Source organism: Acomys minous (genome assembly GCF_964271855.1).
Source record: "Acomys minous genome assembly, chromosome: 8".
NCBI lineage: Eukaryota > Metazoa > Chordata > Mammalia > Rodentia > Muridae > Acomys > Acomys minous.
Genome location: NC_140489.1, coordinates 92561807 through 92586213, shown reverse-complemented (window position 1 = coordinate 92586213; position 24407 = coordinate 92561807). Strand labels below are relative to the sequence as shown.

The 24407-nt window shown below is 40.1% G+C and overlaps 1 protein-coding gene across 2 annotated transcripts in view; it reads left to right on the top strand.

The window, feature by feature from the left end:
* Nucleotides 1-24407, top strand: part of NBAS (NBAS subunit of NRZ tethering complex) — a 302855-nt gene that overhangs the window by 35980 nt on the left and 242468 nt on the right. For both annotated transcript variants that reach the window (XM_084791395.1, XM_084791394.1), the window contains exons 10-13: nucleotides 3040-3178; nucleotides 9357-9425; nucleotides 14074-14202; nucleotides 21848-21911. In XM_084791395.1, the coding sequence (XP_084647521.1) occupies nucleotides 3040-3178; nucleotides 9357-9425; nucleotides 14074-14202; nucleotides 21848-21911 (401 nt within the window). The remainder of the gene's footprint in view (nucleotides 1-3039; nucleotides 3179-9356; nucleotides 9426-14073; nucleotides 14203-21847; nucleotides 21912-24407) is intronic.

The following is a 24407-nucleotide window of genomic DNA, read 5'->3' as shown; positions in this document are numbered from 1 at the left end:
TGCACATTCTTTGAGCATGGTGTGTTGGGCATGAGACTCCTTTCCTTCCCTTGCCATTGGCTGGTGTTATTTCCACCAACATGGCTTCACCAGTGCTCCTCTTCAGGTCTGACCATTGTCCTACATGTCTCCTCTGGATGCTGTAGTCACATGGAGAAATATTTACTCAGCCAAGTAGCAGCTTACTTTTATTTTCATTTTCACAATCACTTGCAGGTTAGCGCTAAGTCAATATTGTGAACCTCATAAATTGATGAAGTGATGGAAAAATTAATGTAACAAAGTAGAGGTGGTATATGTGTGTGCCTATGTGTACATGTGTGTGAAAGAGTTTGCATAGGTCTTGAAGATTTCAGTGCATTTATTTTCTATATCCTCAATATCTAGATTTTGTAGATCACATCTTTAAATTATCATTTACAATATTTTTTTCATCTGTATGTTTTCCAAATTGGTAGTTAGATTTAGAGGGATAATTAAACCTCTATAAATAAAATTTTTTTGGGGGAAATATTTACTGTAACAGAATCATTTGCACAGAGTGAATGCTCTGGGCAAGTACTTGTGCAAGTGTTGTGACTTTGGCCTTGGTGAATAAGCAAAATTGTCTTTTAGCTCTGAAGATCAGCCTGGAGTACAAATAGTTAGCTGTTCAGATAGATTGCTTCGAGTCATCCTCTCAAATGTTGCTCTTGATTTTCTGATGTGAACTAGTTAGTTCTACCTGGAAAAACAGCAAGAGAGCAGACTGAAGGCTGGAGCTGTGCTTCCCTACTTAATGGGGTTCAACTTGGGAGTTTTAAAGTTCTTAGGTCTCTCTCCTCTCTCTTTCTCTGTCTCTCTCTCTCTCTCTGCCTGCTTGTCTGCCTCTGTCTGCCTGCCTCTGTCTGTCTGCCTGTCTCTCCAGTTGTTGCTGGCTCAGTTCAGAAACACAGTAGAAAGCAGTTGCTGGGTGAAAGGCACTGTCCTTGGAATTGGAGTCTGAAAAGTCGTCTGCATTTTAGGATTGTAAGTGAAACACGGTGGGCTTTAAAGTTCTAAGGCTACTTTAACACATCATCATGATCTTGGTGGCATAACACACGCTGATCTCAGTTTCAAGAGGTCAGAAGTTGAAATGAGCATTAGTGAGTAGCCCGTGTGCCAATAGAGCTGTTTTCTGATTTCTCTAGACCGGCCAGGTCTTCTGGCTTGTTAGCCTTTCCACCTTCTAAGCTGGCTTTGCTAGCTGAGTCTTTCCTGCATTGCTCCACTCCGAGCCTGACACTTCTGCTTGCTTCTTCCACTCATAGGGCCCTTGTGACTACATGGGCTAACCTGGAAAAGCCAAGATAATTTCTACCTGAGGGCAGTTTATTGACAACCTTACTTCTCTTGGCTGCCTAGTACAGAAGGTGTGCAGAAGGAATGGAAGACAGATATCACTTTTTACAGTAGTGTAGCTCTTTTTGACAACCTTTGGACATACAACTATACTGGTCTCAAAGGTAAAATATTGAGTGCTGATCATGTGATGTTATGCACTATTGATATTTATAATTTTATAATACTTAATTATATGTGTGAGGCAGTGCAGGAGGATTGTGAATTTGAGATCAGTCTTGGTTATATAGTAAGACTGTCTCAAAAGAAAAAAGGGTAAATATGGCTAATATGGTTATATAATTCAATTTGCTTTTGATATGTCAGGTCTAAGAAACCCAAACCCCCATATCTGAAACATTTCAAATTGTGGGTTTCCTGTGAATTTAGTGTATAAAACAAAAGTCATATGTATGATGAAAGTACACCCTCTTCTCAACAAGATGGGAGCTTCATGGTGATAGGGGCTTTGTTGGTTTTGATGTCAAGGGTTTGACACAGTGTCCTGTCACTTGAAAGAGTGGTACATGGTGTGGGTATAGCACTGTGTGAACAGATGCCCAGCAAACCTCTGCTGGGAAGCCTGTCGCACTCTCTCTTAGGTAGATGCAATGAAACTTTTAATAACAACAACAATAACTATTATTATTTTTAATTTAATCATTAAGAAGTACATGGATTCATTTTCTTATTTCTGTTGTCTGTTCTGTTGTCATTAACAATAACCCATGATAATGGATGTTTTCCTGTTAATGTATCAAAACTTTACCTTTAGTTTTAATTATTATTTACTTACTAATTATTATTTATGAGTGTTTATGATCATATTCAAGTGCTTATGTGTGCTATGGCATGTGTGTGGAGGTCAGCAAACAACTTTGTGGAGTCACTTCTCTTCTCCTGGCTTCTGGGGACAGAATTCAGTCATCAGGGTTGCATGGCAAGTGCATTTACCCACTGATCATCTTCCTGTCTCTACCTTGACTCCACTCCCCCTTAAATAGAAATGATTGTGAGGTCACCTGTGCAGGACTCTGCCAGATGTGCCAAACCTGATTTAACTTGCAGAAAATGATTGTGTGGCTTCCACTATTGCCAGAGTAGTTTTGCAGTGGCTGCATAGTGATATCTTTTGCTTTCCAGTGTTTGGTAGGCTGTTTGCCCTCTTAGTAACTGGCCTGTAGCTTGCTAATGGAGCATGGCAGACGGAAGCAAACCATTAATCATTTGCTGCTCACCTCATCTTACCCTGAGAAGTTATTGCCATATGTCCTTTCCCACTGAGCACACCCAGCTGCTGCCATATCTTCCTGAGGCTGTGGGTGTGCCACATCGCATCAGGTATGACATTGGCATGTCTGCATGTTATCTGGTGAAGTTCTCTGACTGTTGTTAATGCTTGATAGGGTGGAGAAAGCCAGGATCTGCATATTGCAAGTGCAAATTCAAGACATTTTTCTCTATTTCTAAATTTCTGTATGTATATTAGGTGTCTAAATGTTTACCCTTTACTTCTCTACCAGGGAAGGTGAAATTATAATTGAAAAATCATTAGGTTTCCTTTCTATATATAATGACAGCCATTTTAGCTTTCTATGTAAAGGTGGCTATTTCTGTACTCTTTGTTTTCTTGTTATCTTGTTCATATTTGTGATTTATTGTTCTTGTCATTTTTAGACTTTTACTGGTTGGTGGATGTGAAACTGCTGAACTGGGCATTTCCAAAGCTTCTAGCTGTGGCCTTTCTGCATGGAGAGTCCTTTCAGGCTCACCGTACTATAAGCAAGTTGTTAATGGTGGAGACAGGGTCACTGAGGTATGCATTCGTACAATTCGCTCAACTATTTTCTAATTGGTCTTAGACAAAGAAACCCTGTGCAAGATGTAGCCAGAAAAGTTTGCCTCAAAAAAGTGAAATTAAGCAGTGGTAGTGTGATTTTAGTATTTTACTACATATCAAATATGGTAAAGTATATTGAACTTAACTTGGCTTCCCTTTTAGTAATGGTATTGACAGGTATTAGAAAAATAGCCTAGGCCTGTAAGGTGGCTCAGCAGGTACATATCTTTGCCTTGCAAGCCTGGCAGCCTGAGACCCACACCCAGATCCCATTCACAGGTGAGTGGTAAGAACTGATTGCACAGAGTTATCCTCTGACCTCTTCTTGTACACCCTGGTTTATACACACTGGTGTGTGCTCATGTACAAGTGCATACACACAAATAATATACAAAATGAAAAAAAACCCCTAGTCTAGCTATTGTGTTATTATTTGTATTTTCTCATTTAGATATTAACATTTAACATGCTATTTTTGTGTTGGCCACTTATCATAGAAGGTTACAGCCCACTTGCTTACTTACTGTGGTAGACATACTTCCGTGTTTCTAGTGGCTGTTTATCTGCCTCTGTTTTCATTATTTATCATTTATTAGACCTCTATTTTGTGTCAATACCCCTTGTATTACCTGTTACCACTAACATAAATAACAAGTTTATTTTGGCTAATCATTATAGAGATTTCATCTGATGGTGGCTTGGTTCTGCTATGGCATCATATCTCATAATGAGGTCAGATGATGTAAATGAAAACATGAACTTGACATGAGGGTCTACCAGGGTCTTCATGTCTCTTTGGGGTTGTGTGCTTCCAGTGATCTGCCTGCCTAGTGTCCTTCTGCAGTGCCACTTCTAGAGCTTGTCCCACCTCCCTGGGAGCCAGCCTTTAGCACATGGACCCTGGGCCCTTCCAGATCTAAAGTATAGCACCATGTTATTCTGTAACTTTAGTATAGAACAGGCTGTGTGTGAAAATTGGTCACATAAGCACATGGGAAGACCGAAAATGTCTGGCCTGCCACATCAGAATTCCTGGCCAAACTTGCTGTTGATGTTTTCTTCTCTAGTCAGCTTATTGTAATCAATAATTAAAGAATCCATGGAAGATGACTTTTTGAGGCCCCCCTGTCTCAGCTGCTGGCTTAGGAAGGGCAGAGAGAAATTAAAGTGGAACTTCCACACACTTATCCCAGAAAGTAACATTGTTTTTGGTCATTTATCAAACTAACCACATGACCCTTCCTAGCTGGAAAGAAGATTAGAAATAGTTTTCTGTGTGTCCAGAAATGTGACATCTCTTAGGTACTGGTGAATGCTAATTGTGCCTATCCCTTGGCCATACTGTCCTAATATGTGGCTTGGTTCTTTAGGTAAATTGTTTAAAAGTAACACTTGAGCAAGATTATGTACCTGGCATGTAGGTGTAGTGAGCAGTTGTATGTATTTAAAGTGAGGGGTGAAACAAGGAAACTAAAGCACAATATATTGGGCTTGTCATTTTCATAGGTATTTTATTTGGCTTGTTATTTTTCTAAAAATATACTGAACTAAAAAATAAAAGTAATCTTCTTAAGCAGCGAGTGGCTTGGTGTTGAAGAGATTCCCATGGAAGTGCTTTTGAAAGGAAATCTGTGACAGTTATAGTAGTCTTCCATTATTATTATTAGAATTGACCTGCATTGAAGCGTGTAATTGTGCTTTAATCCAGCAAAGTAATGTCTCTTAAAAATGATACCAATTTACTGTTTTATGTGGCACCAAACCTGAAATCAGCTGATATTTGCAGCTCATATTATGGAGACTGTTTTTTCTTTTACTTATGATGCATCTACCTGCGTTCCCACCTGGCTACTTTCTCTGCAGAACCTAGCGAGAAGGCAGTTTATGCTATCAGCTTCTTTTTTCAGCCCTGGAGTGTAAGGCCCAAAAGAGCTTATTGCTGAAGACAGGAGGACAGGCTTGGATGAGATATCCTGGGTTCTTGATAGTACCACCCATATTAGATACCTGCATATCTGTTTTATGACGTACCACCCATATTAGATTATCTGCATATCCGCTTTATGACAGTATGACAGTTACTGTTATCTGCCCCAGAAAAAAGTGAGGTAGGGATTGACTCTATATATTGGACATTTTATTTTTTGTTTGTTGGAAAAGCCACATTATTTCACGTTTATAGGAATTTATTAGGTGTGGTTCTCTTTGGCTTTTGTAACTTTCAGTTTTATGTGAGTTAAATCAAGCAGATCTTGGAAAAATTTTATTCAGATTTGCCTAAAACAAATAAGACAATTGTAGCTTATTTTCAGATGGTGAAATTATAATATAAATTTTAAGAAAGCACTTGCATATATAGAAAAGGAAACAGATAGTGCGCAGTGTAAATAACTGGTCAGCACAGGTGAGTGATGTAGCGTTTCATCAGATGATCACTTTGTCTTTTCTATAGCTTAGCTTGAAATTTGTCCAAATCAAATGTGAGAAAAGGAAACAAATATGTGAGTGTGTAGGATACAAGGAAAGAACAAGTGGGCCTGAGCCTTTTCAGTACAGTGGCATTGAAGTGGCATTGAAGGTGTGTGCACCGAGAGGCTCTTCAGAGGGCACCTGTCTGAGCGCTGCTCCACAGCAGCAGACCTTTCCCCTGCTCCTTTGGTTTCTTGTGTGTTTCCACTTGGCTTCTCGCTGCACACAGTACTGGAAAACACTCTGCTGTGTATACTCTTTCTGTCTCAAGCCCAAGGGGCTTTTTTAGTGCTTCTCTTAGGAGAAAATTGCTTGTCCACTGACTAAGTGAGGCAAAACATTGAATAGCAGATTGAACACCCTGCTGTATGATTGACTTCTTGAAATGCTGCAAATTTATTTTAATTCCATTAGTAGCTTTTAAATGTGTCTTGCAGCGAATCTTACAATCCTTCTATATAGCCTTTTCCACCTCAGAGTAATTTGAGGGTGTGGGCTTGTCTCTGTCATCAGGTGCTGGATGCTGTGCTTAGAGCTTCCTCTCTTAGTGCTTGTTGAAGGTTGCTGATGTTAGGCGGGCATTGATTGGACACATTCTTATCACATGTATATTCCACTCTCCCTCAGGCTGGCAGGTTATAAAAGAGACTACCAAATTCAATATATGCATTGATCAATCTTTCCAGATGAATGCTAGTGTCCTGTATGTGACACGGCTTTACTTATATATTGCTCAACATTGAAATATTGCTCCAAGTATTAGGAATATAAAGATACCAACCAAAATAGTGTCCAGTTAGAATTCAATAAGCATTCAAAAGTCTGATATTGAAATTCCACCCCCTTCCTTGTTACTTGTGTATTCAGGCTGTTGCCAGGATCCAGTGAGGCAACCTGAGTGAAGGCAGTTGATAAAACTCTTAGACAATATACATGGTAATTATTGTTGTTGTCACCTTCGAGTGTTAAGATAAAAATTTAGATATGTAAATGTTAGAGATGTAAGAATGCTCAAAAGTCCACTCAAGTTTTCTTATTGACGGTGGTCCTCTCCCTAACACATACTCTCCTGTGGGAACAATACAGGCATTTTGTTTCTCTGAGAAATCCCCCTTTTCTGAAAAGAACAATGCAATTAACACTTCCATGATATCCTCCTGCCCACTCAGCCCCATGCCTGTGTGCCTGGTCTGGGTTTCCTGCTGCTGCTGCTGGCCAGTGCCTTCTCTTCTGTCCTTTTCCCTTTCTGCCTGTTGTCCTTTCTGTTTCTTCCTAGTTCTTACACATCTCTCATCATGCTGCCTCATCCTCCCAGGCACTGAGGTTACAGACATGCTAATTCTCTTTGCCATTAATATATTCTTTTCTTTACTTTTTTTGGGTCAAATTTTCTTTTTAGTTACTGAATTTTTAATTTAAAGCAGTTAAAAAATTTCCCATGTTCCTAAATTCTTGTTTAAGTGTATTAAGTTCTATTTAAAGCATTATTTTTAAATTTACTTCCTGGTTGTTTTCCCAGGAGTAATCTACCCTTGTTTACATATGTGAATTTGTTGTCTTTTGATTTTCTTTTCTGTTAACTTCATAGAATTTGTTGATTTTTAATATGTCTTCTGGTTTTCTACACTATATCGATGAGCTTAGTGGTCCCATGTTTTTGCTTACAGGGAAGCTCAAGTGCCTTTGGTGGCAAGGGCTCCAGGCTCTGCAGACAGGGCTTCCTGCTTGTCCTGCAGCAGGCTGCATTTCTTTCTCGTCTTCTTCCATCCTTAACAAATATATATTTCTTCCTCTTTACGTTGTTCTTCCTCAGAAGCTGTGTCTTTGTCAAATTGCTCCTTCAAAGCACAGTGACACTTCTGCCCTTTCCCTGTAGCTCATGTCTTGTTGACATGGGTGCTCTTTCAGTGTCTCAAACCTTAAATAGACCTGATATTTTTGCACTGTATCTAGATGGACCTTTAGCTTTGTAGCTAGCTTCCCTTGGCTCTCCTCCTTGGGCCCTGCAGTACTTTCCCCATTGCCTTTCCTCATCACCAAGCAGGAGCAATGGACATGACACACTGCAACTCAATAAGTTTTCTCTTTTAATGAAAAGTTACTTTGGAAGTTGTTGTTGTTGTTGTTGTTGTTGTTGTTGTTGTTGTTATTATTATTATTATTATTATTATTAATCTGTTTTCAAGCTAAACTGATTGTGTGGTTCTCATTTAGATGGTTTTCTTTTTCTTGTACTCTGTTGTTCTTGAAGGAAATAGTGGGAGACTTGCGGATAGGCCATCACTGATAACCTAAGCTCTTCAGAAGCGTTGGTAGCATAATTGTTAACTCTACTGAACAGTAGCCCATTTGCTCTTTGATGTGGTTATACATACATCTATGCATTTGTGTGAGTTTATATGCACCAATGTGTGAGTATATACAGTGCCCTTGGAGGGTGTCTAACCCCTGGAACTGGAGTTACAAGTGATTAGGAGCCACTGTGTGCATGCTGGGAACTGAAGCTGGGTCCGCTGCAATAGCAGTAAGCACGCTTTAGCTACTGAACAATTTCTCCAGCTCCATTGCCTTGTTTTCTCTTGAGCTCTTGCAATATCATGTTCTTCTTAGCTTAGGCTGCCATGGTACCTACTGTGTAGTGTAGGATGGCCTCATACTCGTGATAGTCTTGTGGTAACCTCCTGAGCATTACAGGTATGAACCACCAAGTTTAGCTTCCATTTTGGTCATTATAATACTAGAATAAAGTTCATATAGTACAGAATCAGTTGCTTTAACATGTACGGTTTTGTGACCCAGGAAAGAATTGCTAGGTCATATGATAATTTTGTTTCCGTTTTGAAGATCTACTAAATGTTTCCACAGTGGCTATATTATTTCATAATTCCTAAATCAAAGCATGATGGCTCAAAATTCTTGACATTCTCAATAACACCCTTTCCTTTAAAAAATTATAGTCATCTCTTTTTTTGTTTTAAATATTGGTTTCTAAATGCTATTTTTTTTACTTTGTATTTTGAAAAAATAGGTTCATTTTCAAATGAATGACATTTCTATGGGAAATTTTGAGTTTTTTCATGGTGATAGTAGGATAAGTGTCAACCTTAGCCTCAGCTGAGAACGTGGCCCTGATTCTAGTTTGTCTAAGCGGTGTTAGACCTGTTACTTGTCTACTGAAGAAAGCATCTGACTGTGGCTTTATCTTGTAAGACCTCAGTATTTGGTAGACACTGTGTCCCCATCAGAATATCATTAAGACCCTTGGGCACTTGTTGGTTTTACTTGTTTTTTTTGTTTAGTTTATGTTCATAGGGTATCAAGTCTCTTCTTGGTAACCTGCTGTCCTTCCTCTGAGTTAGTTTTTGAGACAGGGTTTCCCAGAGCTCCACCTCCCTCTGCCTCCTAGGTGCTAGGATTAAAGACTATTTATTATTATTTTTTAAGCTAATTTAATACTGGGATACATGGACCTTCGTAACCATGTTGAAACTACACTGGACTTTCTCCTGCTTTCTGTGTGGTAAGGGCAAGTCTCACTCATGCTGTGCTGTTTTCTCCACTGAGCTGAGTCCATAGCTCCAAAATACTTGATTTCTTTTGCTTGTTACTCCATGATAAAAGGATTTTAGATAACAAAAGTACATTCCATTAATATTTCCTTATATGATGTATCTTAACTTTGTAGGTGCCAAAGACACTGGGATTTTTAAGGCTGTTAAGTGTCAAGTTCTACACTCGTCAAGGACAAGAACAGGTAATGTAAAGTTGCTTCCTTAACATTTTCAGCAGAGTCCTTTCAAGGTTACAGTTGAAAAGGAACTTGGATTAGTCAGGCCTTTCGTCACTGTAACCACATATCTGACACACAAGAGGGCTGGACCAGCTCTGAGCTTCACAAGTTTGAATCCATCAGGGTAAAGGGAGGTAGTGCAGCATGACTGTCGCCTGGGGCAGCTGGAAGAGAAGGGCAGAGTGTGGCAGTAGTCAAAAGAGGTGCAGTGTGCTTAATGCAGCCAGGCCCCGCCTCCCACAGTTCCACCTCTTCCTGGTATCTAATTCTGAAGCTGAATTCATCTGTAGATTGGACCATTTAATAAGTTGAAGCTCCTGCGAGCCAGTCCTGACTGGAGCAGGTTTGTGCTGTGTGGTTCTCTGTCTGATCAAGTGGACAGTCAAGGGCACCCTCGTAAACCTCGAATGGTTCTAGACCTTCACCTGGGTGGATGTAATAGAGGTAATTCGTAGAGCTGTTTACTGAAAATTTGTGTATTTTAGTATATATTAATCTAAAAAAAAAAACAAAACTAGAGAATATATCCGGTTCTCATGGAGTGATAGTCTGATGATAGTCTGAATGAATTGTTCTCCTAGGCGCAATCCATCTCTACTGATTTCTTCCAAACTCATATGAAGGTTTTATTTTGATCTATAGAAGTCTGTGTGTGTCATAAAATTAAGAAATTCCTTCTTAGGTATGAGGTTACTGATGGCCCAGTAGGAAACGAGCCATGTGGTCTGTGTTGGTAGGAGAATTACGGCTGCAGGACGGTGGCCTTAGTAGTGCCACTCCATATAGGTGGTCCACAAGCAGCTGCCTCTGAGGGAGGTAGGTGTGTTGTCTGTCCTACCATGACCCATATGGGAGGCCGCACCTGCATGGGACATCAGACCACTCTCTTGTCTTGGGAAGAGTCAAATGGCCTTATTTCTCTACTTCCTCAGTTTCCTTACTGCTATGTTAGGATCCAATCTATTTTAAGTTCTACTTATTTCTTTGCCACTGATTTCAGCACAATCATGTATTCTGGATAGAGTGGACATTCTGTCTGTGTGTTTGAGCAGTAGCAGTGTCCCTGTGTCTACAAGGTCTCTCTCATCTTTAATCCTCTGCATATTTACATGGTTTCTTTGGGTATTCTTTATTTATTTCCTGGAGCTGTCTTCAATGTGCAGGCAAAGAAGCATATGTAAGACTAAATGACTTGGCTTCTGCCTTGAAGTTTGTTTTTCCTAATGTGCTATGTTGACGGTGTTGAGCTTGCAGCACCGTGCTAGTGTTCAGGGCTGCTGCTCCCCTTTCTCCTTTTTATTCTCTGTAGAGAGTTCTCAGTACTTGCTCTGTTCCTTTAACCAGGGTTCTTTTGTTGTTGTTGTTGCTTAAGTTCTGCTGACTATACCTAATAGTGTAGAGCTTTCGTATCCTGGCTCCAGTCCGTAGGTGTGTACTTTACTATGTCAGGCACCACGTCAGTACTGAGAACTAAAGGTGGGTAATGTGCAGGGCATTTCCTCAAAGCCCACTGTGTGATGGGGGCAGACCCAGAAGCAGGGCAAAGCAGGGCAGGAGCACACACTCATTGTGACTGAAGTGCAGCAGGGGAAACATGCAGGCTTGGTTTGACTCTTGAGGCGAGGAAGTTCCCAGGCAGGGCGGCAGGGCTGGGTCTTCCAGTTCTCTGGGTTGAGTGTGCAGTTATGAAGAGCGGCCGTGGTGCCACTGGGGCAGCCTGCTCCCGTAGCTAGAGAATCCACAGGCAATGGAGTTTGGGTTTCCGTGTTATAATTTCCATGTCCTTATATTTAAGACAGTATAATTATAGCAACATTTGGAATAAGACCTATCTAGGAGCTTGATAGTTTTGATTCTTCTCTGTGCCATCTCTGCTTCCCAGCCGATTTGGTTCTCAGAACGAGGTGTGGGTCTGTATGGTTAGTACGAAGAGACCATTTTTCTTTATGCTCACTCACACCACGTGGGGACTCTAGTCATGTGTTGTTTTGTCTCATGTATTTGTTTTTTCTCATCAGGTGGAACTCCCTCTTTTTCATTCTGTCATGATCCTCTGTGATTGAGCAGAGAGAAGCAAGCAATTAATTTCATTTTATTTTGATCTAACATTGTGACACACTGTCACTAAATGCTTAACTTGTCTGGGCTTTGCAAAAACAGATTTTGAATTTAGTATTTAAACCCAGTGCCTTCCAGAAAATATCTGAATATTATGTGTGTTATCTTTTTACCTAGGCATTTCTGTTTGTGGCCTGTAGATGATTAGTGCTGTAATTTCAGAGCTGTTGGCGCTTAGGGCGACCCTAAGGATTTCTTTCTATCGTGAACACGGAACACTGGTAATTCTGCATGATCCCATAGGACGCCCTATGATAGGCATGGTGATGTCTGTTTTCTTGATGAAGAAGTTGAAGCCTCAAGACATGTGGCCTACCCACTACACTTAGCCAGGCATGACAGGTTCAGGGTTGTTCTTAGAAGAGCTTTGTGCTATTTTCTACATCTCTGGCTGTGGAGGAAACTCTTCTCTGGACAATTGAAGAAATAGAAAGTAAGGTGTGTTGGCTTTAAGAGGAGCGGAGACCACGAGTTACATTGTATTCTGGAAGAATGATCTACTTTACCCCTTAAGTTTAACAGCAGTTATATTATCTTTTAAGATGTATTCTGAGGCAGGAGGCAGGAGGATTGTTAGGTGTTAAAGCCCCATCTTGGGCTCCAGAATAAGACCCTGTCTCAAAAATGAAAAGTAAATAAAACCTTTGTAGCTATTAGTGTTTTAAAATGATTTGCCTTTTATGTGTAACCATACAGCTATTGTTTTTTTTTTTTCTGTTTACTTGTCAGACTTTAAATCAGTGACTGTTATAGATACTCCGTTAGTGTGTGGTGGTAGCTGTTAATGATGTCTTAATTCCTTCGTTTCACAATAGTACCAATAATTAGTAGCTTAATTTTAATTCCTTTTGTTGGTATCTGTGCATGATGTATGTATCACACGTGCACATTATGAGCATATGTTTATGTATGCACATCATTCCTGTGTGTGACTATGCCTGTGCTCATTCCATATTCATATGTAGAGGTCAAAGGGCAAGAGTAGGTGTCAGTCCTTGTCGTCTGCCTTATTTAAAGAAAGACTCTTTTTGCTATTCACTACTGTGTAAGCCAGGTTGCCTGGCCCAAGAGCTTCTGAGACTCCAGTCTCTGCCTCCCAGCTTGCTGCAGTAGCCTGCGACTGCAGATGTCTTCTACCATGCCTGGTCTATAGGTGGGTTCTGGTGTTCAGACTCAGATCCTCACATTTGTGTGGTAAGCATCTTTCTCCATTGGACCATCTCCCTAACCCTCCACATTCATGTAAATACCAGGGTTTAATGTGCCTGTATCTCATGAATTAGTCATATCTCCCTCTCTTCCTCTCTCCCTCTCTGCCTTCTATATCCTTTATCCTAAATTGCACTAGACTAAAATATATAAACAGGAACAAAGCCTACTTGGAGTTAAATTAGAGATTCATAGACAAGGCTGAGTCCTTACTATGCATCCTGAGGGCAGGGTTTTGTTTGTTTTGTTTTCTGCTGCCATCAGGGTGTAAAAGCAGAGCCTGGCACTCAGGACTTAATGCTCAATATGCAACCTTCAGTAAGTACTTGTGGAGTGCTAAAGGACTTTTACTTAGAAAATTACACTTTACTAATTTGTTGTTTGTTTTCCAAAAAGAATATGTAGAAATTCTGTACATTTTGAATGCATTCACTGGCATTCGGTATTTTTATTTTAATATGAGTTGTATAATTAAAAGGTATAGAGTATGGAAACCCCTCAGTTTTAGTGTTCACATAGATGATAAGCAACTGAAGAAAGTGAGCCAGTTTAAAGAAATCTCAGTACAGTACTCTATTTAACATCATAAAGTTCCTTTGTCTTCAGGAAGACTGGAATTTTATTATAGTATGGGAGTGAAGGTACAAGTCCTACTTTAAATATTTGATCCTAGTAGCAGAAGCCTTTAATTAGTCTTTTAATTAAGAAGAGATCCAATGGACATTTCAGCTAGTACTTTAATGTAAGTGGGTACATGAAATTGCATCAAGTCAACCTGTGGGTTAATGATTTTGAGAAATAGCTTTATTGAAATCTCATAGTCACCTTTTAGTGACTTGCTGGTTCTCACTGTAGTCACAGATGCTTATAACCATCTCAGTCCCAATTTTAGAAACAGTTTTCTCACCTTGAAGACAACACATACCCCTTAACCATTACTCCCAAGTGTAGGTGTATATTTCAGAGAACTCATAATCTATTGAAAGTAGAACCATAATGTTGGAAAATCTTGGTAATTGGTCTGGTAATATTTTTCTAGTGCTTGCACATTCAAGTCTGGAGTAGAATGTAAACTGCAACACTATAAAGCAGGCAAGAAGCTTGCCAAAGCAGCAGCGTTGCTCCACATGCTGTGGCACTGCAGTCTCCATGTGAGATTGGCAGTCCTCTGCTGCTCATGACGACTTAGACCATGCACTCTTGCCAAGTACTGTTTCAGTTCCGAGAGCTCTTTCCAGCCACAAGTCATTTGTGCTCACTGTATGCATGCACTGTTTCTGCACAGGATGGAATCTTCAAGATGAGCCTTTCTCCAGATGGGAGCCTCCTTGCAGCAGTTCACTTCTCAGGGAAGCTGAGCATCTGGGCCATTCCATCTCTGAAGCAACAAGGGGTCTGGAGTCAAGATGAGCAGGTATGACTGCCATTTGGGTCACTCTTGAGGTGGTGGTCTGACAATAATATTTCCATTTTGTTGATGTTTCTCTGAACTGCACAGCTATTATTTATCCTCATCTTCTGAAACCCATCCTAGTCTTAAGTCAAATTATAGTAACAACCGGGAAGGAGGAATCACAGAGAGAATGGGTCTGTGCATCAATTTTAACTTGTACCGTGGTACACACTACATACCAACTAGGTTCTATTGAACTCTTTGTTCTTTAATGCTAAAAAGAAAAGTAGAGTGCCAGAGTTTGGCTGTCCACTCTGCCTGTATCCAAGCTTGCTCATTTTTAGGCAGAATTCTGTCTGTGGCAGACATGAGGACATTTTGTCCAGCGGCTGGTTTGCCACATTTGAAGCCATCTCCATAAGGAAGTTCTTTGATGCTCATCATCTTCTTTGAAATAACAAGTTTTAAGAATCAGGTTATCTTGTTCTTTAGTAACAGGTAGAGTCAACCATTTTAATTTATACCCATAACAGAAATATAAATTAAAGTTATATTTAAATGTATAAGGTGGGGAGCCATGCATTATGGCAGAATAGTGATTTATTTATTATTATTGCTCTTTAAATTTGTTTTTGGAGATATTAATTTTCTTTTATGTGTATGAACATTTATTTATTTACTTAATGCTTGTATGGATATGCACTGTGTGCTTGCTTGGTGCCTGCAGAGGGTTGACAAGGGCATTTGGATTTTCTGGATCTGGAAAGTAAGGATGGTTTGTACCACCATGTGGGTGCTGGAAACTAAACCCAGGTCCTCTGCAAGAGTAACAAGTGATTTTATTTATTTATTTATTTATTTATTTATTTATTTATTTACTTACTTACTTTACAGCCTGATTGCAGCACTCCTCGTCACAATCCCACCCTCACATCCCCTCCCTCAATACCCCCCGCCTTCTCAGGGAAGGCCCTCCATGGGTACCAGTCCACCCTGCGACATCAAGTTGCAGCAGGACTAGGCGCATCTTCTTCCACTAAGGCCAGACAGGGCAGCCCAGCTAAGGGAAAGGGATACAAAGTAAGGCAACAAAGTTAGAGACAGCCCCTGCTCTAATTGTCAGGTGACCCACATGAAAATCAAGCTGCACATCTGCTACATAATGTGTAGAGGGCCTAGATCCAGTCCATGCGCGCTCTTTGGTTGGTGGTTCAGTCTCTGTGTGTCCTTATGGGCCCAGGTTAGTTTACTCTGTAGGTCTTCTCTTGGTTCCTTTAATCCCTCTGGCTCCTTTGATCCTTCCCCCAACTCTTCCACAAGACTTCCAAAGTTGCACCTATTGTTTGGCTGTAGGTCTCTGCATATGTTTCCATCTGCTGCTGGGTGGAGCCTCTCAGAGGGCAGTTATGCTAGGCTCCTGTCTGCAAGCACAGCAGAGTGTCATTAATAGTGTCAGGGGTTGGCTCTCTCCTATGGGGTGGGTCCCAAGTTGGGTCAGTCATTGGTTGGCCATTCCCTCGATCTGTGCTCCATCTTTATGACTGATCTTAACTGCTGAGCCATTTCTCCAGCCCCTAATGATTTTTGTTTTTGTGATAGAGTTTTCCTGTGTAGTCTTGGTGGGCCTGGTGCATACTGGGTAGATTGGGCTGAACTTGAGCCTTCAGTGATTGCCTTACGTGTTTCTTAGATTCTGAGATTATATAAAGGCATGAGCCATGCTGTTTTTCAGAAGTTTTCCAAGACGCAGCATTTCTACCTCTCCTACTGCCCATCCCTTCAATTTAATGTAGGGTCCACGTGTTCTTGAGCCGAAAACCTGGAGACACAAAACAGGGCATATTCTTTTGGTCTGTTTTGAAACCATAGCTAAGAAGAGTAATTTTTCTTTCCAGGGTTTCAGTGCTTTAGCTGTGTGTGTTAGACACAGCTCCTCCACTTGGCTGCTGTGACCTGACTGGTGGTAGGAGTATAGTTTAATCTGATTGGCACACATAGCCTGTGGTTTCTGTTTCCTGAGGCGCTGTACCGAGTTTCTACTTTGCAGTATTCAGCTAGTCCCCAGATGCAGTGTATTTTCCCTGGCTATCTATATGTGGTAGTAAAGTGTTGAGCTTCTTTCATTTGGGAGGCTCATGATCTCTCCATATTTGGGAAATATGTTTTAAATGGTGAGATTTTGAACAATGAAGGTACCTCAGCTTTCTGTTTCCTTAAATTATATTCTTTCACTTAATAGAAATATTGACCAGCTTCTGAAGTACCCTTAATATTCCATCTAGAATCTCAAACACACAGTGCATGCTCTATTAATGATAAAATTGATTAGTGTGCTTTGAACTTTGCTGAGACTCTGAAGGGTCTCCTTTGACTCTTATACTCCTTATGGTATGTGCACATTGTTGGTGTGAGTAAAAGCTGTTATGATTAATTACTCTTTAATATTACTTATTAATTAGGTTTTTAAAAAAATTGAAAGTAATTTTTTTCATACAGTATATTCTGATTATAGTTTCCCTCCTCCAACTCCCTCCAGATCTTCCATAAATTTTAATAGTGGGTTTACTAAAACATAAAATTTGCATAAAAACTGTGAAATCTGGGAATGAGTAAGTGTATCTATCTTTGTACTTTAAATATGTAGTTAAAAGCTAGTGGGGCAGGAAGGGCGAGTTTTCCAAAATGGAAGATGTATCCAGAAGAGGTGAGTGGATGCCAGCAGTTAGCACCCAGCAAGTGAGTCTGTAGACCACAGATGCCCTGAGGGAGGGAGTGTGAGGGAGTGCGTAGCTGATGCCATGCCCTGGCTGTAAGAGACTCACTCCTGTGGCTCTGACTCAATGCTCCCAAACAGTCCTTAGGCTGAGCGCGAGTCTCCATTCTGTGAGTCAGAGGTCTCCTTACTCTCATGCATGTTGCGTCTATTAGTTAGAGCTTACAAATTTATATGCCTGCTTCTTCTCGTGTGTGTTGTATCTATTAATAACAGTTTGTATATATTTAGTTACATGTCTGTTTCTTCTCATGTGTGCTGTGTCTATCATTAACACTATGCACATGCTTAGTTATATGTTGGGTTTTTCTCATGTGTGCTGTCTATCATTAACACAATGCACATGTTTAGTTACATGCTTGTTTATTCTCATATGTGTTGTGTCTGTTATTAACAGTATGCATGTGTTCAGTTACATGCCTGCTTCTTCTCATGTGTGTTGTGTCTATCTTTAACAGTTTGTATGTATTTAGGTACATGCCTGTTTCTTCTAATGTGTGTTGTATTTATTATTAATAGTTTCCATGTTTTTAGGTACATGCCTGTTTTTTCTCATGTGTGTTGTATCTATTAACTGTTTGCACATTTAATTACATACCACTTTCTTCTGCTTTGGTTGGAATGGTTCCCCTTGAATATCTAACTAAACCAGAAGTAATAAGGTCTTGTGTTTATATAACTGAAAACTAAGATCTATTTGCTATTGTAGTGGGCACTGTGCAGGTTGTAGTGTCTTTTGCTGAGGGAGCAGGACTTAGCCGTAGTTACTGAGCCTAATCCTGCACCAGTTGCCATCCCCTTGATGCTTAGTGACGTTAACTCCATCCTCCCTTTGAAATCTAGTGCTCAGCCTGCAGAGAGAGTCAAGTCATTAAAGACATCCAGCTTACCCCGAGACTACCTTTTGCTTTAGCTTCAAAATAAATTTTGGTTCAAATTTGGAAACAATGAAATAATTTGTTTATTTATTTTCCTTAAAATCCTGCTGTTGAAAATGCAAAGCACTTTGTTTTCCTGTCATCTTGTTGAATCTGATCAAGCTAAGCTTTTGCTCTTTGGACTCTTGTCTACCTGCTTTTTGTCTAACTCTTTCGATGGGTGCTCTAGAGTGTCCTCCCATCACAGACACTCCCATGAGCTTCAGCCCTTCAGACACTCTGGATTCTCAGTGTATTTGTCTGTGACCTCTAGAGTTTCGGGACTTGAAAAGCCCAGGCCCAGTGCTTCGTGGCGTTTATAGAATTTACTCACCATTTCTTGGTGAGCACTTACTTTGTTCTAGGTTACGCACCAAATGAGCAGTAGTGATGAAATTTGGTTCTATCTCTCTGACTGTGATGTCTCCTTAGTCATGCAGGAAGACAAACATTTAAGAAAACGGTGGAAGAAAGGCTCATTTCTGAGGCGAGTGGATACCAGCACACCCAGCATGCTTCTTTGTTCACAATATTTGTGGTTCTTACTTTAGGAATATTCTGTTATTTGAAAGATCAGACAGGTCACCAAGTCACACCAAATCATGCTTCCTGGTTATGCTTTTTTAAAATATCAGTTTATTATTTGATAATCTCTAAAAGGTCAGAGACAAATGCTGTTACCGTGTGGATTGACACTGGTTTTATCACTGCCCCTCAGCTGTGCTTCACTCCAGTTTCTAGCTCCTGTACACTACACGGCAAAGGGAATGCTTAGCTTTGTTACTGAAACCCAGAGGACTTGTTACATTGCTCAGAGCAAGGTGAAGGTGGTAACTTTTCTATCAAGTTTGAACAACTGACTTTGTCAGAATCTTTTGTCCCTGGAAGTGGTCACACTGTTTTTTATATTTTATACTGATACTTTAGCATGTGCAGTACTAAAACCTAGAGCACTCTAGTGAATGCCACAAATGTTTAGCTCTAACTGTTCCATAAAATGGAAAAGTTTGTTCCTATAGCCATGGTAAGCTCATCACAGAACTGTGATGAGTATTGAGCTCTGCAGTAAGAAATATGGTGTCAGTCTCTACCCTTAAGATATTCATTGTCGTTCCAAGAAAATCGTAGAGAAAAAAAGTAAAGTAACATTTTAATATCAAAAGGAGAAGCTCCAAGATAGAGAGGCTTGTATTCTTGGTGTTGAGGAGGAGAATTATTGGAAATAAATTTGCACATTGAGGCTTGGCTTTTTACAGAGCAGTTTGGCTTGTAACAACTCTACTTAGTAAAAACTGTTTTATTTCCATTTTAATATATGTAAAATAGTATAAAAATAAATTATCATGAAGTTACTATGTGCTGGAATCAAGATTCTATCCTTTTCTCAGAATATTGATTAGCAGTGTTTACATTAAGAAGTATTGACAGGTGTTTGAGCAAATGAGGAGCTAGCATCTGAGACTAACGCACTCCAGGAAGGGATAGCACCTTGCAGCTTGTCTGGATGGCACATGCTAATGTGCAGTTCATTATGCAGACACTTAAAAATGTGCAAATGTGCAGCCACCATGGAGGGCTGTAATACTGTCATTGACCAGATGTATGAGCATGTGTCTACAAAATCACTGGACTTCCTTTAAAGAGGAAACCCAAGTTCTGAGGAGCACTTGGACAGCTGTATTTTTTGCATTCTCTAGCAGTCTTCAAGTGAGCCTGGTCCAGCAGTCAGGGCAGAGCTTTGTCTCCCTCTGTGGCTACGCTAGGGCATGGAATGGACAAACCAGTGAATGAATTTATAATCAGTTATATGGCAGTGTGTAATAGAGCAAGCATATAATTGTTGTCTGAGAACACACAATGTTCCTTCTGCCCAGCATCCTTTACAGTTCTTTACTCAAACTGTGGATTCAGCTCATCGGGGGCTTGCTTCCTGCAATTTACTGCTTTATTAGTTTTCATAATGTACTTGGTGTGATTTAGTGTTTTCTCAGTGAAGACTAATGATTAGAGAGTTATGGGAGTGCCTATTCTGACTTACTCTGTATCCAGTTTTGAGTTGATTAAATACTTTTGCTTTCACTGTCAGTGTGAAAATCCATCTGGCTGGAAATCTTGTGTTAAATTTGTTCATGTCTAGAAGAGAGTAAAACTGTTTCAATAATTTCTTTTTAAACATTTCCCATATGTTATGTTTATATCTTTACATCTTGTTTTTGGTCTTAAGTTTTCTTTGATGTTTTATTACTTTGTGACTTGTACTTCTGCGTAGATATAGAAAATGAAATAGAGGCTTATCTTTTCCATTTTAATTTTATTTCTCTTTGATACAGAGTAGGTGTTAGACTAATTTTGTTAAATGGTCAATCAATGAAGGACAAGTGGGAAGATGGTAGCTTATGTGATTAATCTTGGTAGGGGCCACAGCTGTTTTCACAGTTTCATTAAACTGGGCTTTTGGAGATTCAGTGCTGGGTATACCTCTTTTGCAGTTCTACCATGGGCTTTGCATATTAAATGCTAATAAATATTTTTACAGTGAATACACATTTGAAATATTGCTCCTGTTTTGTAGTAGGCTGAGGCTGATTCTAGTTGTTAAAAAACGCAGGAAATAAAATCTTTAAGTCTAAAACAATTCATTTTAGCTTAGTTTATTATGGCAGTTAACCCTATCTATAAACAACACATGGCTATGTTCTTAGAAGAACATCTGTTAGGGCCACTGCTGTACTGAGGAGTGCTGTGTATTTGCCTTTTGCAGACACAAGGTGTAGAGAGTATATTCAGGCAGAAAAGTGTGTTTCTTCACCTCACTGGTGCGGTTACATAAGGTTTAAAAAGATACTTGTATACCAAAAGATACGTCCATAAGAGAAAAGCACAGCACATTTTGTTACTCAATGACTGTGTCTTACAAGGGAGAAAAATAACATTCTCTATTTGGAAAGAAAAAATTATTGCTTTTTTTCTGTTCTCAAATGGGCTCTGTAGGCAGATTCAGGAAAGCTTTTGTTTGTTTGTTTGGATTCTCTTTCTCTGGTTTTGTTTGTAGTTCCGGGATCTCATCCTCAGGCCTCTGACCAAGTCAGTCTTTGCTGCCCAACATTGGGTGCCAGACATTGTGGGAGTGGAATAAGGCTGACAGCCGTGCAGAAGTGTCATTGCACAAAGAGGTTGTAATATACAAGTAGCAAGTTCTCTCTGTTATCTTTTGTGACCTTTCTGTAGTCACCCTCCAAAGCAGCTGTGTGTGGCTAGACTCAACGGAAAGAGAGTCTGTATGGGTGAAGAGCCTTGTAGGTCGTATGGCTTGCTTTGGAGTAGGAGTTCTGATTCCTACAATATCCTTGTGGGAGTGAAATTCTGGTTCCTGTGACTCACTTTCTGGAAGAATGAGTGGCAGGGGATGGGAGGGCAAGAGAAGGTCAGAGACACATTGTTTTAGGTATCCATCAGTTCAAAGTCACGAGCCTACGGTGATACGTTCTGAGTTCCAGCAGAAAGCAAAGGGAGAGACAGGGAGGCTTCTCCTTAGACTGTGTCCATGTGAGAGCAAATGGCCTGGGGTTTGCTTCCTTGTGAGTCATGAACATCTAGGTACTGCCCTCAGTGTAGCCGTCTGCATTGTTTACAAGGGACTTGGAGTATATTCAGGCCAGTGTCAACTCACAGCAGTGTAGCCACTAGCTCCTAGTGTACGGGCATGGTACAGAAGAGCCAGTGTGGCACGCTTTCATTTCTATCAGCTGCCTTCTTTCTGGCTTCTCTTTCCTATGTATGCTGCATCATAGTTCTTGTCTGGGAACATGAAGTCCAGTGACATTTACTTCCCCAGGTTGCTGTGCTGAGATCAAGGGAAAGTGCCATTTCTTGTTTTTTTTTTTTAATTGTAAAAGTTTCGTGGATCTTGGTGAGTTTCTCATGGTTTTCTTAACAAGTTTGCCTCATAAAATTAAATATATAACTTTGTATTTAGCCAGGCTATGATGAACTTAATCCTGATTGGAGGTTGTCTCCTGAGAAGAGAAAGAAAATAAAAGGTGAGTGGCGTGTAAGAAGTATACTTATTACAGCCTTACAAGATTCCTCTTATTACTTAAGCATTCTTTAGCTATAACAAGCCTCTGGAATTTCTTATTTCACCTTTGAAGAACCACACAATTGTAAAGCAACAGATCAAGTGTTTTGTTTTGTTTTCTCCCCTCATTTTTGTTTCTTTAATTTTCTTTTTGATTTTTGTTTGTTTGTTGGTACATTACAGGTCTTTTCCTTTATAATTTTTATACATTTCTATATTTGAAATAGTTTGTTCTTTAAAATAAGCAGATATCTGTAAATGGAGAAAATCAAGATTTACTGTTAAGTGAAAGTAGTTGTTTAAATAATAGATTAAAACAAAATTAAAAAATGAGAGCTCACAGTAATTAAAACAGCATGGTACTGGCACAGCAATAGGCTAGTGGATCAATGGAATCGAACTGAAGACCCAGAGATGAATCCACACACATTTGCTCACCTGATTTTCGACAAAGAAGCCAAATCCATTCAATGGAAAAACGACAGCATCTTCAACAAATGGTGCTGGTCTAACTGGATGTCTACATGTAGAAAAATGCAATTAGACCCCTATTTGTCACCATGCACAAAACTCAAGTCCAAGTGGATTAAAGACCTCAACTTAAAACCACAGACATTAACCCAGTTAGAGGAAAAAGTGGGGAAGAGTCTGGAACTCATAGGCACAGGAGACAACTTCCTGAACAGAACACCAACAGCCCAGGCCTTAACATCAACAATTAATAAATGGGACCTCATGAGGCTGAGAAGCTTCTGTAAGGCTGGTGACACTGTCAAGAGAACAAAGCGACAGCCTACAGACTGGGAAAAGATCATCACCGACTCTTCATCTGACAAAGGTCTAATATCCAAAATATATAAAGAACTTAAGAAATTAAACACCACCAAACCAAGTAACCCAATAGAGAAATGGGGCTCAGAGCTAAACAGAGAATTCTCAACAGAGGAATATCAAATGGCTGAGAAACACTTAAAGAAATGCTCGACCTCCTTAGTCATCAGAGAAATGCAAATCAAAACGACACTGAGATTCCATCTTACACCCATCAGAATGGCTAAGATCAATAACTCAACTGACACCTCATGCTGGCGAGGGTGTGGAGAAAGAGGAACACTCCTGCATTGCTGGTGGGAATGCAAACTAGTACAACCACTTTGGAAAGCTATCTGGTGCTTTCTCAGAAAAATGGGAATAGGGCTTCCTCAAGACCCAGCTATTCCACTCCTTGGAATATACCCAGAGGATGTACTACCACACAACAGGGACATATGCTCAACCATGTTCATAGCTGCCTTATTCATAATAGCCAGAACTTGGAAACAACCTACGTGTCCCTCAACAGAAGAATGGATAAAGAAACTGTGGTACATTTACACTATGGAATACTACTCAGCTATTAAAAACAAGGAATTTCCAAAATTTGTGGACAAATGGATTGAACTAGAAATTGTCATAATGAGTGAGTTCACACAGAAGCAAAAAGAGCTAAATGGTATATACTCACTTATATCGAGACACTAGCCCAAGGTGTACGTCCCCATGAAAAACTGTACCTACCAGAATAATGGGTAAGAGGGGAGGACATCCTATTGAAACTTTAGGTGTGAGAAGCCTGGGAGAAAGAGGAAATGGAAGGATCCAGTGGGTCCTGGAAAACTACAGGCGAGTCTGGGCCCTGGGGTCCTCCGCAAACTGTGGCAACAGCCAAGGAAAAAATAGGCAGTAAAAACCTTGAACCCCTACCCGGACTAGCCGATGGACATTCTCCACTGTTGAGTGGAGAAGAAGATCTAACTCTCACACAAACTCTGGTGCCCCATATTTGATCATGTCCCTTGGATGGAGATGCCTGGTGGCACTCAGAGGAAAGATAATAGGTCACCAAGGAGAGACTTGATACCGTATGAGCATATTCAGGGGGAGGAGATCCCCCTCAGACACAGACATAGGGGAGGGGAGTAGGGGGGGGAAGTGGGAGGAAGGGAGGGATGGGAGGATACATGGGATGGGCTAACAACTGAGATGTAATATGTATAAATTAATAAAAATGTATTAAAAAAATGAGAGCTCCTTTGGTTCTTTGCTGTATGCATGTGATCTTTTTCATGTGTTGTTGAATTTGGTTTGTAAGTATTTTACTAAGAACTTCAGATAACATTTTCTCTTTTGGTCCTTCCTGTGGCTTGTTACCAGGCTAATTCTGGCATGATGTGATACATTTGCTGCTGTCTTTTCCTTTCTACATTATGGAATATTTGGAGGAATGCTGCCCTCTCTTTCTTAAAGGTCTGGTGGAATTTAGCAGTGAATTGCTCCTCTCATCACGGCCTCGGTCTAAAGATGAGCCTTTCACCACAACCTCAGGAGACAGACGCTTTCGCCCTCTTGATGCAATGTTAGTCGGTCATATGAGTTTAGAAATTCATCCATTCTCTTTGTGAAACACAGGTTTTCAACA